Here is a 16,281-nt window from a genome sequence, read left to right as displayed (position 1 = left end):
TTTAGTTAATGACATGCTCCAGACCATGCGTCTTGTGACTTTTAACTGAATAACCAAGTTCGACAGAGAGGCAGACAACCAAGGAAAGCTAAAAGGCTGTTGAACTTCCTGACCTTGCCTAAGATATTATTAACTTGCATACAGTTCAGCCCTGCAACCTAAAGCACAAAGGTAAAATGTGCATTCCTTGTCTGTTAAAAAAAAAAGTACAGATAATCTTTTACAGTGTACTGAATATGCATGAGGAAACAGCCATAAAAAACCACTGCCCTTGAGTCAGTTCTGACTCATAGCAACCCTATGTGGTTATTGTTAAGTGCCGTCGAGTCGGTTCTGACACATAGTGACCCGGTATAGGGTTTCCGAAAGGAGCTCTGGTAGTATAGTGGTTATGAGTCAGGGTCACTGTGAGTCAGAACTGACTCCACGGCACACCACCACCAACCACCACGTAGGGTTTCTGAGGAGTGGCTTGTGAGTTTGAACTGCTGACCTTGTGGTTCAAACCAACCTTGCAGTCCAATGTATTAACCCACAGTGCCACATCAGAACCCTATTGTTGTTTGTTGTTGTTTAGTGCCGTTGAGTTAGTTCCGACTCATAGCAACCCTGTATAGAATTTCCAAGGAGCAGCTGGTGAATTTGAACCACCGAACTTGCAATTCAAACCAACCTTGTGGTTGAGTGCTTATCCTACAATGCTTATCCTACAGCAGAACATCAGGAGCCTATTGTTGTTGTTGTTATATGCCATGGAGTTGATTCCGACTCATAGCCACCCTGTACAGGGTTTCCGAGGCTGTAAATCTTTACGGGAGCAGAAAGCCTCATCTTTCTTCCATGGAACAGCTGGTAGTTTCGAACTGCTGACCTTGCGGTTTGCAGCCCGATTCGTAACCACTGCGCTATAAGGCAGAGTAAAATTGTACCATAGGGTTTCTGAGGATGTGAATCTTTACAGAAATAGATACTTCATCTTCCTTCACCCATGTAGCAGCTGGTAGGTTCGAACTGCTTACATTTTCAGTTAGCAATACAACACTTAACTCATTGCTCCTAGAAATTGTTATGGTGATGGTGTGCCATCGAGTCAGTTCTGACTCATAGAGACCCTGTATAAGGTTTCCATGGCTGTGAATCTTTATGGGAGAAGAAAACCTCATCTTTCTCCCGCAGAATCTGACAATCATATGGTTTACTATGCCACCACAACAAATTCAAGAGAAATGGGTAGCATTCATAATCAAAAAGAACATTTCAAGATCTATCTTGAAGTATAACACTGTCTGTGATAGGATAATATCCATATGCCTACAAGGAAGACGATCTAATATAATTATTATTCAAATTTACACACCAAAGCCAGTGTTGGTGAAACTGAAGAATTCTACCAATTTCTTCAGTCTGAAACTGATCAAATATGCAATCAAGATGCATTGATAATTACTGGTGATTGGAATGAGAAAGTTGAAAACAAAGAGGAAAGATCGGTAAGTAATTGGAAAACATGGCCTTGGTGATAGAAACGATGTTGGAGATCTCATGATAGAATTTTGTAAGACCAATGACTTATTCATTGCAATTACCTTTTTTTAACAATATAAAAGACAGCTATACACGTGGACCTCACCAAATGGAAAACACAGAAATCACATTGACTACATCTGTGGAAAAGCTCCATATCATCAGTCAAAACAAGGCCAGGGCCAGGCTGTGGAACAGACCATCAACTGCTAATATGCAAGTTCAAGCTGAAGCTGAAGAAAATTAAAACAAGTCCACAAGAACCAAAATATGATCTTGAATATGCCCTCCCTGAATTCAGAGACCATCTCAAAAACAAATTTGGTATATTAGACACTAATGACTGAAGACCAGAGGAGTTGTAGGGTGATATAAAGAATATCATACAGGAAGAAAGCAAAAGATCATTAAAAAGAGGAAAGAAGGAAAGACAAAACTGGATGTCAGAAGAAACTCTGAAACTTGCTCTCCAGTTAAAGCAACTGGAAGAAATGAGGAAATAAAAGAGCCGAGCAGAAAATGTCAACGGGCAGCTCTAGAAGACAAAGTAGTATAATGAAATGTGCAAAGACCTGGAGTTAGAAAGCCAAAAGGGAAGAACACACTCAGTATTTCTCAAGCTGAAACAACTGAAAAAATCATTCAAACCTCTATTTGCAATATTCTATGGGCAAACTGTTGAATGATGCAGAAAGCATCAAAAGACGATGGAAGGAATACAGACTCACTATACCAAAAAGGAATGGCTGATGTTCAACTATTTCAACAGGTAGCGTATGGTCAAAAACTGATGATATTGAAGGAAGAAGTCCAAGCTGCACTGAAGGCAGTGGTGAAAAACAAGACTCCAGGAGTTAATGGAATACAAACTGAAATCTTTCAAAAAACTGATGCAGCAATGGAGACACTCACTCATCCATGCCAAGAAACTTAGAAGAGAGCTACCTGGCCAACCAATTGTCAGAGATCCATATTTGTGCCCATTCCAAAGAGAGGTGACCCAAAGGATGTGGAAATCATCAAACAATATCAATATCACATGCAAATAAAATTGTGCTGAAGATAATTCAAAAATGGCTGCAAGAGTACATGGACAGGGAACTGCCAAAAAGTCAAGCTGGATTCAGAGAAGCATCTGCAATGAGGGATATCATTGCTGATGTAACATGGATCTTTGCTGAAATCAGCGAATACCAGAAAGATGTCTACTTGTGTTTTATTGGCTATGCAAAGACTTTTGACTGTGCAGATCATGACAAACTATGGATAACATTGCGAAGAATGGCCAGAACACTTCATTGTTCTCATGAGGATCCTGTACCTAGACCAAGAGGCAGTCATTCGGACAGAGGATATTGAATGGTTTCAAATCAGGAAAAATGTGTGCCAGCATTGTATCCTTTTGCTGTACTTAGTCACTCTGTATGCTGAGCAAATAATGGACGATATGAAGAAAAACGTGGCATCAGGATTGGAGGAAGACTCATTAACAACGTGCCATATGCAGATGATACAACCTTGCTTGCTGAAAGTGAAGAGGACTTAAGACACCTACTGATGAAGATCAAAGATCACAACCTTCAGTATGGATTGCACCTCAGTGTAAAGAGAACAGAAATCCTCACATCTGGACCAATAAATAACATCATGATATATGGAAAAAAGACTGAAGTTGTTAAAGACTTCATTTTGCTTAGATCCACAGTCAACACTCGTGGAACCAGCAGTCAAGGAACCAAACATATTGCATTAGGCATACCTTCTGCAAAAGACCTCTTTAAGGTATTAAATAGCAAAGATACTGCTTTGATGACTAACATGCACCAAACCTAAGCCATGGTAATTTCAATAGCGTCAAATGCATATGAAAGTTGGACAATCAATAAGGAAAACTGTAGAAGAATTGATGCATTTTAATTATGGTGTTGGCAAAAAAATATTGACAAGTACCATGGACTTCCAGAAAAACAAACAAATCTGTGTTCGAAGAAGTACAACCAGAATCCTCCTTAGAAGTGAGGATGGTGAGACTTCGTCTCTTGTACTTTGAACATATTATCAGGAGGGACCAGTCCCTGGAGAAGGACATCATGCCTAGAAAAGTGAAGGGTCACAGTGGTGAAAACAATGAGCTCAAAGGTAGCAATTGTGAAGTTGGTGCATGACCAGGCAGTGTTTCACTCTGTTGCACATAAGGTCTCTCTGAGTCAGAACTGACGTGACAACACCTAACAACAACAACAGTTTTATAGATTAAATATTATTGTTAGTTGCCGTCTAGTTTGCTCCTACTCGTGGCAACCTTATGTATAACAGATTGAAACCTTTGCAACCTTCATGATCATGTTGGATTTCATTGTTGGATTTCATTGTTGAGATTTTTGTGTCAAGTCTTCCCATTGAGGGTTCCCTTATTTGCAGTGACCCTTCACATCACCAACCATGAGGTCCTTTACCTGCGATTGATCTTTCTTGATCAGTTAGTGAGGAAGGTTGGCAAGGGATGGGAGCAGAGACTGACAAGCTATTGATCCAGGTTTTCAAAATCTCCTTGAGCTAAGGTGTTTGTTGAAACTAACTGGGCCACTGTCATATCTCCAGTTGTCTTTTCTGCATTTTCCATGCTAATGTCTGGTTCTTTCTCCCCAGTGCAAGGACTCATGGGCTCTCAGCACGGGCAGACCAGCCTGGGGTCTGTCGCTATGGAGCCAAACTGGCCTGCTGCCACGGCTGGAGAAGAAAGAGCAACGGAGACTGTGAAGGTAATTCTGCAAAAGCTCAGCTCCCCACCCCCACCCCCGGCCCTGCTCTCGGGCACTATGTCAGAGCGCTTAAGTTTTTATCTATGATACTGCTTGTCAAATTGCCAGCCAACTCCCCAGGGAGCTGGCAAAACACCCATCGTCTGGGTTTCTAATACATGAAATATATTTTAAAGGCCAAGAGAAGAGACCCATGAAATCTCTTATCTCAAATGTATGTGACGCCATCACCCCAAATCAGTTGCCATAGAATCGATTCCAATTCATGGCAATCCATGTATGTGTCAAAGTAGAACTGTGCCAGGACAAAACTCATCCTTTAAAAAGAGCAGGCTTACTGGATGAGAGGGAGATGGGAAACTTTGACACTGAGCCACTCTTGAAACATTGTTCTGAAACCACACCTGGAGGTCACCTTTCAGTTAGTTAAATAACAGTTATTAGAAACTAAACAATTATCACCTGTGAGTCCTGCCATCCTTTAAAGAAATCATCTGTATGAGACACCAAATGGCCAACATTTACTTTCAAACAAAACTAAGAAGGTAAGGAGGGAAGTGGGGATTCGTGGAAACAGAAGAAACAGAATGAAAATAATGAGAATGTTGGCACATTGTGAAAAATATAACCAGTTTCACTGAACAATATGTTTGTGTGCTGTTGGTAAATGCCATTGAATTGGTTCCAACTCATAGTGAGCCAGTATAGGATTTCTGGGGCTGTAAATCTCTACAGGAGCAGAGAGCCTCAGTTCCTTCTGCAAAGTGGCTGGTGAACTTGAACCACTAACATTGTGGTTCACAGTCCAGTGCATACCCTACAGAGAAAATGTTAAATGAGAACTTAATTTGCTGGATAAACTTTCCCCCAAAATACAATAAAGCTTTTTTTTTTTTTTTTTTAAGTAGAGCTGTGTTCCATAGGGTTTTCAATTGTTGACATATTGGGAAAATAGATCACCAGGCCTTGCTTTTGAGGAAATTTGGGTAGACACAAACCTCCAGCCTTTCTGTCAGCAACAGAGTGAGTTAACTGTTTGCACCACGCAGGGACTCCACCATCACCCTCAACGTGATTTGCCTTGTCAATTCTTTTTGTCTTAATGAGCAAGGCTGGGTTGTCTGGGTTTTGCTTTCTTTTTAATCTAAAGAAACCATGATAGGCAAAACAGGCCAATGAAGTCCTTCATCTGTTTATAAGGAGTCCTTGCATGGTACACTCTGTTACCATGCACACTCATCTGCTAACCAGAAGGTTGGAGAGTGGAGTTTACCCAGAGGCACCTCAGAAAGCCTAGTGATCAACATCAAAACATCAGCCTTTGAAAATTCAATGGAGCACAGCTCTACTCCAACACATACAGCGTCGCAATGAGTTGAAGTTGACTTGATGCCAATTGGTTCTCTATTTATTTATTTATAAAGTCAAGCCCCTCAATTTTTTTCCAACTGATTTCTAATGAAATATGTTTTTAAATTGTGATTACCTTACCAGTAGGCCTCATGACAAATAAGAATAGTAAGCCTTTTCCCCTTCTAGTTTTGTTACCCTCATTTTAAAAATACATAGTGCCCGTTTCCAAATGGTTTCAAAGGGTACATACACGCATGTGTCAAAATTGTATTTTTCAGACTCTTTTTCATATATAGCAGAATCATGATCGGCCTTGGACATTGTTTCTCAGACCATGTGAACTCAGAGAGGCGTCTGATCATTTCAGCACAGGGTTTTGTGTTGTTTGGGCTTTCAAGTGACTTTGTGTAGTGACAGGCAGTTGTAGAACAGAGGGATCCAATCTGCATTCTGCCTAGACTCTGGTCTCACTGTCTCAGGCCCCAGCAGTTGACCTTTGCTGGAACCTCAGTCTCCTTAACTGTTAAATGGGATAATAGCATGACAACATGGCCTGTAAATTTCAGGTGTTGGTGTAGAAATATTGGATAACAAACTAAAGCACCAAAATGTTCTTTTTAAAAATAGTAATGTTGTCTTTGCTGGTCTATCTCTGCTGCAACCTCCTAGCCTTATCATATGATAAGACCCCAGGCCTTATCATATCTCAAGCCAATGAGACAGTAGAAGACATTGATGCTGCTTCCACCCCCTGAATAGGATGCAAAACCTTCTGCTGCCACAGGTTTATTGTGATAAGATGACACAAGATTGTGCCAATGCTAGAAAAAATAGAAAATCATCATTTCCAACCTAGGTGAACAAAGTTAGAATGGATGCTTACACTGACTTGATAGTGTCATGATCAAGGGCACTGTCTTGAGAACCAGACAATCTGGGTGACATTGAGCAAGGCCCATTAGCTCATTCAGTTCCTCCTATGCAACAGGGTCCAAATAGCACCACCTTCAGAGAGTAAGTTGCAGCCGCATTAGAGGGTGTACTCTAATTGATGAGGAAAGACCTCATCAATTCCCATGGCTTCGAAAAGGGTCAGTCACTCTCCACCCAGACTTGTGTCCGTGAAATCACCAGGTGGCAGGGTGTTAAAGGTGGCTTGATTCTTTTACTAGACACAACCAGACACATGTTTATTTAAAGTCAGTCAGGTGGAAAAGGGTACAGACCACATGGGACCCATAGTTCGGGATCTCTTCCAGTAGCAGGAACCTGGCATGTCACTGGTGGATGGAGGAGATTCCAGCTGAGGCTTTCTGGGAAGACTGTTTTGTAGAGCTGAATCGGAGCAGTGAGACATGCTACACCCAGACACTCACGTGCTCTCTCCAGGCTTTTGTGGACTCTTTAAGATCAAAGGAGTCCTGGTGTGGTGCTGTGGGTTAAAGTGCTGGACTGCAAGGTCAGTGGTTCAGGCTCACCAGCCACTCCTTGGAAACCCTATACAGGGTCACTATGTTTTGGAACTGACTCCATGGCACTTAACAACAATAATATCATAGGCATGAGAGAATTTCAAACAAAATGGTAAAAGAGCAAATGCAGTGGTTTCAAGCAAAATGTTCACAATGCAACTTTTACAAGCTGAAGAGTGTCAGCACCCCCACCACCTCAGTCAAATGGCCAGTTCTTCAGTTGTAATGAGTTTTTTTTAAATATCTAAAACTCTGTGTTGTGTTTTATCCAGTTTGCCTGGTTCTTCTTAATAGTAATGTCCTATGTTCCTTGAAGCGCCAAATCACAAGATAGTTTGTCTTCAATTACTGGGTTTCTGATTTCTAAGTCAGAGTGCGTTGTCTGTGCTAATGAGACAAGGTGCATGGGTGCCGGTCCAAGCAAGCAGAGCCCAACCTGACTGTGAGCCCACTTCAACCTTCCTTCCATCTTTGTCCTTCACTCCTCACCTGGCCTGACCTTGATACCTGAGTTCACTAGTTCTTGGCCTCTACCCTTACCAGCTCAATCTCATTAACCTTAAACTGTGTACTGCCTAGCAAGACGAAGTCCTGGTACAGTGCACTGGACTGCAAAGGCGGTCTGAACCACAAGGTCGGTGGTTCAAGCTCACCAGCTGATCCTCAGAAACCCTTTGCAGGACCACTACATGTCAGAACTGACTCTACGGCACTTAACAACAACAACAGCAACAACTTAGCATGACGGGATACAGAGTTGGATCTAAACCAATCCCTAATGCGAAATTGCAGACGGAATTGAACTTAGAATTAAGTAGTAGTTAGAAGTCAAGAATTTGTTGTTGTTAGGTACCATCGAGTCAGTACTGACTCATAGCAACCTTATGCACAGCAGAACGAAACATGGCCCAATCCTGGGCCAACTTCACTACTGTTGCCACACTTGAGTCCATCAATGCTGCCACCTGGCCAATCCATCTCATTGGGGGTCTTCCTCTTTTTCTCTGACCCTCCACCTTACCAAACATGATATCCTTCTCCAGCGACTGGTCCCTCCTGACAATATGTCCGAAGTATGAGAGACGAAGTCTGGCCATCTTGGCCTCCAAGGAGCACTCTGGCTGCACTTCTTTCAAAACGGATCTATTGGTTCTTTTGACAGCCCATGGCACTTTCAATATTCTCCTCCAACACCATAACTCAAAAGCATCAATTCTTCTATGGTCTTCCTTATTCACTGTCCAGCTTTGCATGCATGTGAGGTTACTAAAAATACCATGGCTTGGGCCAGGCGCATCTTAGTCCTCAAGCTGACATCTTTGCTCTTCAACACTTTAAAAAGGTCTGGTGCAGCAGATTTGCCTAATGCAATACGTCATTTGCTTTCTTGACTGCTGCTTCCATGAGTGTTGATGGTTGATCCAAGAAGAATGGAGTCTTTGACAACTTCAATCTTTTCTCCATTGATAAGAATGTTGTTTATTGGTCCAGTCAAGAATAAAAGCCTAATAAATGCCTAACCTATTGACATCAAGTCAGTTCTGACTCATAGTGATCCTCTAGCAACCGTATAGGACAGGATAGAACCGCCCGTAGGGTTCCCAAGGCTGTAATCTTTACAGAAGCAGACTGCCACAGCCTTCTTCCATGGAGCAACTGGTGGGTTCAACCCACTGACCTTTTGGTTAGCCACCGAACACTTCACCACCAGGGCTCCTTAAATAAATATCTACTTATTAAATAAGATGGAGATTGGTCAGTTTCAGAGGAGAGACCTGCCAAGGTTCTTGGAGGAGAAGGTAACATGTGGCTGGAGATATCTGACAGGACTTCTAGAAGGAGGGGCAGGCCCATAGATAAGAGACTAGGATGTTAGACCCTTACACCAATCCAGTGCTGGTCACAGACCACAGTGGGAAAAGAGCAGTGTACTTCAATCTCCCAGGTATCTCTAGGCAAGACAGTTCTGAGCTAAATGAATATTTGTTCAATGAACAAATTGGTAGTAGAAATAGGATAATGTAATGGACTGATTTAGGGACATGATAAAAAAAGAGATAACTGGGATTTTTTTTCAGTCCAGGTCAGTGGAAGAGGAATGATGACATTAACCAAAAGTAGGCACCAGGGTTGAAGGGAAGATGATGAGGTCTGTAGGAACAGGTTTGCTTAGAGGTGAACCTAAGAGCCAAGGGAACGGATAGGTACAGAAGCTAGCAGCATACCTAAGCAATTACTGAGTCATTCTTTCATTCGCTGGCTATTTCTTGAGCACCTACTAGATCCAGGAACTGTGCTGAGAGCCCTAGGTATGCTATCCACATCACTTCTCTGTTAGTCATTTTTTCTTCCTCTCTTCTTCTCACTGGGTTTCCCCATTCTCCTTTTTCCCTATCCCCTTCTCATCAAACGAACTCAAAATCTCAGTCTTCATTGACTATCCAGAGTTCTCCTTGGAGGCTAAGATGGCCAAACTTCATCTCTCATTCTTCAGACATATTGTCAGGAGGGACCAGTCACTGGAGAAGGATATCATGTTTGCTAAGTGGAGGGTCAGTGATATCCTATGTCTGTTGTTACTGCCACCACTTTATTAATTAAACAAATATTTATTGAGTATCTACTTTGCCTCAGATGTTGAAATACAGCAATGACTAAAACAGAAAAATAAGCCAGGGCTTCAAACTAGTTTACTCATGGCCAGTGAGGTGAAATCAGAAGATTCACATTTGTAAAATATGGGTGAAGTGGGACGACAACAGGAATGAGAAAAATTACAGCTTGAATCCCTGGACAACTTGAGGAAGAGACATAGTGAGCCCTTTCAGGAACCTGATGCAGGAAATTGTGTTATTGTCAACACTGTGACGAGTGACACCCATTCAGGGTTACATGGTCAGCTCCATTTTGAGCTGGGTATCATTGTTTCTGACTGTGTCGGTGAAGACATTTGGTTGCTATGCAACATGCACATTAGCCTTGTTTTGTAAGAGGGAGATTAATTTTCTAGCAGGGCATCAACCTGTAATTTTTCCCATTCCATCATTTTGGTTCAGCCACATTTTATAAATTCAAGTCTGTCCTGTTTCAATTTATCTACTGTGACAGAACTAGGAAGAAGCAGTCTCGAACCCTGAAATAAACACTGTTCTCACCACCAGAATCTCCTTGCTGTTCCCAACCTTAGGAATAGAGGTAGAGCTCCCTCCTGCCTGCCCTTGAATCCTCAAGTTGTTCAGTTTGACCAACAACAACAGCATTACAAAGATCACTTAAAAGAAAAATAGAACATATGGAAGGGAGGAAAAAAGGCAAGTGACCAAAAAAGAAGGGGGGGGGGGGAGGGGAGAGACAAAGACCTTGGCAATCTGCCCAGGGTTACTCTAGGGTCTCTCCTAGCTCAAACAGTAAATTTCTTTTCTAAAATATCTTGTGTTTACGTGCAAAACTGGCTGACTGGAGTCCCGGAGTACCTTCATTTATCTTTGAATGCTGCTGGGGGCACACTGCTAATCAAAGTTGCACACATAAATTGGGGTGGAGGGGTGTGAAGAATGATCTAGTTCACATACAAGACACCTGCCAGATTGTCAAGGTGAAAACAGAGCAGAAAGAAAACAGATTGCCCCCTAATGTCCCATGGATTTGTAAAACCGGCAATTACAGTGGACATTAGTGTGTGTCACTGTGCTAAATACTTTGCTCTTATATCATTGATGTATCTTCTCCTTCTACAGCTACGTGTATCCATGGTTGCAAGTTCGGGGAGTGTGTGGGACCAAACAAATGTAGATGCTTTCCAGGATATACCGGGAAAACCTGCAGTCAAGGTAAGTACAACAGACTAGGGTCACATTACAAATCTACACAAGAGCTTTCAGAAGTCGGTGAAACAGTGCATTGTTGTCACTGTTGTTGTTAAGTGCTGTCAAGTCAATTCTGACTCATAGTGACCCTGTGTAGGATTTCCAAGGAGCAAATGGTGAATTTGAACCATAAGCAGTCCAGTGCTTATCCTCCAGCACCACCACAGGCCTTCATTGTTGTTATTATTGTTAAGTGCTGTCTAGTAGGTTCCAACTCATAGTGACACTGTATAGGGTTTCCAAAGCTTTTTTAATCTTCACCGAAGCAGAAAACTTCATCTTTCTCCCATGGAGTGGTTGGCAGGCTCAAATCGTGGAACTTGTGGTTCACAGTCCAATGTTTATCATACGCAGCCACCTCATTCCCATTATCATTATAGCTTCTTCAAGTTAGTCTGTCACTATGGGTATCCCAATGGGATTCATTGTGATAATTACAGTCTCTTCCATGCATCATCATCCAACAGTATTTGCTTCTAGTCCCTCTGTTTTTTTGCAGGGGGTACGGGGATGTCTACAAAAACACCCAGGAATCATTTAAACAACCAAAGGGCATATTCTGCAGGCCTGCCTCCCACTCACCAGCACACAGCCTTTCTCTTTCCATGAGTCTAGAGTCCTCAGTTGTTCTCTCTCTCCATGTCCTCATCTCTGCCTCCATTTTTGGTGTCACTGCTTCTTTGGATAGGGTTCCACATTCCGCTCGTGCTCTTCTCCCTTGATGGTCCTAGAGTCCTCTGTTCCTGGACTGTAAGATTAACTACTACCCCCTTTATAATACAAAATTTCTACCTTTACAGTTGTGACAGACGCAATTAGTCATGGTAACAGTTATTCACTATTGAATCATAAGAATCTTATCCCCATCTCCTTTCACCAGATCTGTCTAGACAAGATGAAAACGATTCAGTGGGGATTCTACCTTCCCCCACACACTCTGAAACTAAACTCCCTCTTGAAAACTTGTAAGCCAGTCACTTCATGCCTTTATAGCTGCACCCCCCTTCTGTTTCAGGTAGCCAATGTCTGAATTGCCCATCTCTATCAACCCTGTATACAGAGGGGATAGGATTGATCCTTGATGTGAAGATTCCTCTCTCTCAGTTGGTATTTTGAGCTACTACATTCATAATTATAGGTCAAGTTCATCAAATTGTAGCAAGTTATACTTGTTTCCTTTATCAAAAAATATTTTTTTATCTTCCTTTAGTCAAGTTCTGATCATCAAGCCATTGAAGCTAGGTCAAATGGGTACGAGATCCATAGGGTTGGCATTGACTGATTTTCAGAAGTAGATGACCAGGCCTTTTTCCCTAGTCCACATGAGTTTGAAAGCTCCACTGAAACCTGCTGAGCATCATAGCGACATACAAGCTTCCATTTGCAGACAAATGGTGGCTGAACTTGAGCTGCATTCACTGGGATTCAAACCTGGGTCTCTTGTATGTCATCTCCTCTGACTCATGGCTCTTCCATGGGTATCATAGTGGAATTATGCTCCATATATTTTTCAATGACTGATTTTTTTAAAGCACATTGCCAGTTCTTTCTTCCAAGTTCATTATTGAACTCAAACCTCCAACCTTTTGGGAAGCAATCCAGTGCATTCACTGTTTACAACTACCCAAGGACTTTGTGACACAATAGAGGGTTCAAATTACTTCGTTTTTTTTTTAACTCAAAACCTTCACATGATGGTGGCTTGAGCATTGGATTTCCTAGTCAATCTTCTTGCCTTGAAAAAATATGTAAGCCATTCTGATGTTTTGCAAGATGCCCCCAAAAAGACTTTTATTTAAATGAATACTTTTTTGTCTTTTTCAAACTACTGAAGAAATGCATGTTTTTTATTTTAAAGCTATCCCACAATGTAAATGGATATACATTTAAAAGTGGGGGTCTACACTCCAACTCCCCATTATAACTGAAGGTAACAATATGTTCTACAGCCTCAGTGCCCTTTACTATGAAAGTACGATGTGCATGTTATATGTTGGCATATACAAGAGAGTTTCCAAGCACTCATGGCAAATGCCATTACCTTTTAATTCTACTTTTATATGAACTTTTTGAAGCCCCCTTGTATGGGGTTACTTTGAACTTTTACAGGCTTGAATCTTTCATGTAAAAACATACTCTCTTGAACCATGATCATCTAACTATCTCAGTACTGTTTTCAGGATAAATATCTAAATATCTCAAAATGCAAGGGTTTTTTACTGTAATTGAAATATTTTCAAAGGTGCTTTATGACTTTTGTTATAGGCGGTTCATTTGAAGGCATTCAAGAGTTTAATGATAACATCAAGAATAGTGAATTTCACCTCAGCTGATTTTGTCCCCTCCCACCAGAAAGATGGTCAGATGAAATACAGATGCCCAGTTAAGTTTGAATTGTAGATAAACAGCAAAATAACATTTTAGTATACATATGTCCTGAAACTCTAAGATAAGCACTGGACTGCTAACCACAAGGCTGGCAGCTCAAACCCACCAGCCACTCCTTGGAAACCCTATGTAGGGTCGTTATGAGTTGGAACTAACTTGACGACACTTAACATCAGCAACATCCTAAATATCTCAATGTTGTTGTTAAGTGCTGTCAAGTCAGTTCGAACTTACAGTGATCCTGTACATGGTTTCCAAGGTGACTTTTTGGTTACTCTACAGTGCCAATCGGAGTCCTGGTGTGGTGCTGTGGGTTAATGACCCAGACTGCAAAGCCGTTTGAGCTGCAAAGTTTGTGGTTCAAGCTCACCAGCTGCTCCTTGGAAATCCTATACAGGGTCGCTATGGGTCGGAATCAACTTGACGGCACTTAACAACAACCACAACAATAGCACCAACCAGGACTATAAAAGGACCAGCTATTTATCTGAAATTCAGATTTCACTAGGCATCCAGAACTTATATTGGCTAAATCTGGCACCCTTACACAGAGGGCATATAGAAATATCTAGAGAGGTTTGGAGGGGGGTTACTGGCATCCAGTGCTAAATCCAAATATCAATAGTTTGGAGGTTGAGAAATTCTGATCTGAATATTATGGTGAATAAAAAAACTTCATCAGAGCAAGGGGTCTGGTCCTTGCTGTGGATCAGCGGTTCTCAAATGGGGTGATTTTGCCCCACAGGCAGACACTTGACAATACCATGAGACATTTTTGGTTGTCATTATTTGGTTGAAGCAGCCACTTCTTTATTTTTCAAGGGCCTGCTAGGCCTCTTGGTGTGCTACTGGTATCTAGTGGGCAGAGACCAGAGATGCTTCTAAACATCCCACAAAGCGCAGTACAGCCCCCTCCAACAAAGAATGATCTGGCTCCAAATGGCAGTAATTCTAAGGTTGAGAAACTTTGGTCTCTAGAAACCCGGTATAAGGAAGTCTGCAATAATTTTAAAAGCATCCCCAGCCCCATAATGAAGTTGAGCAAAGAGCAGCAAGTCAAATACAACTACCCTTAAGGAAAACTGCTTGAGCTATAGGAGAAAGAAAAGCAGAGTTTCAGAGAATGAGCAGGCTTCAACTCTACAATTCCATCCCCCGCCCTCGTCCCAGATCCTGAGGTCAGAGTCCCTGGGGTGCTTCTGAGAACCAAGTCCAACTGCTCAAGAGGTGTGCCAAGAATCACGCTCTCGTGAGCAATAATAATTCAGTCATATCCCTTACCGGGGCTTCACAGCAGAGCACTTGCTTTTCCATATGGTTTGAATTCTGTATCAGGATACCTTCTCAAGAGAGTTGGAAGGGCGGTATTTTTCATGCTATTTTTCAAGTTCCAGTAATTAGATATTAACATTGCAGGAGTGGCCTCATTGGCTCAAGTTGCAGGGGGCTTTCGGACTTTCTGCCTAGCCTCCCTGCCCCCTTGGCAGCCTCACCTAAGTTTATGTTAGTCATTAATGGCCGCAGGCCGTAACCCTCAACTCCTGTCTTTCCTAAATATGCTCCTTCCAAGAGACCAATGAGTCACCTCTGAGTTTGGGCCAATAGATGGGGTATTCCTGGATTTCTCATTATGTGCAATCAGCATTTCTCAACCCCGCTTTTGAAACAGTTAGGATCCTTGAGGGAGATGGGAGGGAGAAGGGAAGTTATCTGTGTCCAGCTACAGTACTGGAAAATTCCCATCAAAGGAGGCTTTCAGAGGCAAAAGCAGCCTCCTCTTTCTTTTTCAAAGATCTATTTTCCTACTGGCAGGATGAATTCTTGTCTTGCGTGGAATTTGGTGCTTTTCTTCTCTATATATCTTCCTTGGAGTCCTGGTGTAGCACTATGGGATCAGCATTGGACTGCTAACCACAGGGTCAGTGGTTCAAACCCACCAGCCTCTCCTCAGAAACCCTATGCAGGGTTGCTGTGAGTCAGAACCAACTCAATGGCACATAACTACAACAAGCACCTATCTTCCTTGGATTCCCTGGGTGGTGCAAACAGCCAATACACTTAGTTGCTAACTGAAAGCCAGAGGCACCTCAAAAGAAAGCCCTGTCCATCTCCTTCTGAAAAATCAGCCACAGTTCTACTCTGACACAAGTGGGGTGGGTCGCTATAAGTTGAGGGGGGGGTCAACTTTCTTTTATGAAATATATTTTCCATGGGGTAGTTAATATCTACCATGTTCCTTTTACAGGTTTTCTTTCATCTTTATGATTTTTTCATTTGACTAGTAAAGTTATGGTCGCATAGTGGTTACGAGTCAAGCTGCCAACCTCAAGATCAGCAGTTCGAAACTACCAGCGGTTCCGTGGGAGAAAGATGAAACAGTCTGCTCCTGTAAAGATTTACAACCTAGGAAACCCTGTGCAGGGTCACTATGAGTCGGAACTGACTCCACGGTACCCGACAACAACAACAACATTCATTCTTAATGTTAAGTTTAAAAAAAAAAAAAAAAGGAAACACTGAAAAGAAAGCCACCCTCAGTTCCTCAATTTGACCACCTAGAAAGAATCTTAGCATTTAGAATATATCCTGCCAGTCTTTTTCATCATATATCTATATAGTTTTTTATATATATAATTTCAGGATCAAACTGTGTAACTAGTTTAGAAACCTTGTTTTTTCCCTTAATAATAGTAGCCTGAGAGCAAGTTTTATTGAGAAATAAATGGGGGATAGGGTTGATTCCAATAGGGGGCCAAGATATATGGAAATAGGGAGAACACATGGACTTATAAGATCAGGAAGCATCTCAAGAACTGCGGGGGGAAATGTTCGTCTTTCAAAGAGACTGAGAGGAAGCAAGGCTAGAAAAAGTCGAGGTGTGGGGAAGTGGGACGAGAGGATGACGTCACCAGATGG

The 16,281-nt window shown here is 42.0% G+C and overlaps 1 protein-coding gene across 1 annotated transcript in view; it reads left to right on the top strand.

Annotated features, from left to right (window-relative positions):
• EGFL6 (EGF-like-domain, multiple 6) overlaps positions 1 to 16,281 on the top strand; it is a 70,859-nt gene that overhangs the window by 14,708 nt on the left and 39,870 nt on the right. The window contains exons 4-5 of the mRNA XM_006835696.1: positions 4,174 to 4,286; positions 10,849 to 10,941. Coding sequence (XP_006835759.1) covers positions 4,174 to 4,286; positions 10,849 to 10,941 — 206 coding nt within the window. The remainder of the gene's footprint in view (positions 1 to 4,173; positions 4,287 to 10,848; positions 10,942 to 16,281) is intronic.

Source organism: Chrysochloris asiatica, unplaced genomic scaffold (genome assembly GCF_000296735.1).
Source record: "Chrysochloris asiatica unplaced genomic scaffold, ChrAsi1.0 scaffold00018, whole genome shotgun sequence".
In the NCBI taxonomy this organism is placed as follows: Eukaryota; Metazoa; Chordata; class Mammalia; order Afrosoricida; family Chrysochloridae; genus Chrysochloris; species Chrysochloris asiatica.
Note: the sequence above shows the minus strand (reverse complement) of the source record. Positions and strands in the feature narration are given on the sequence as shown.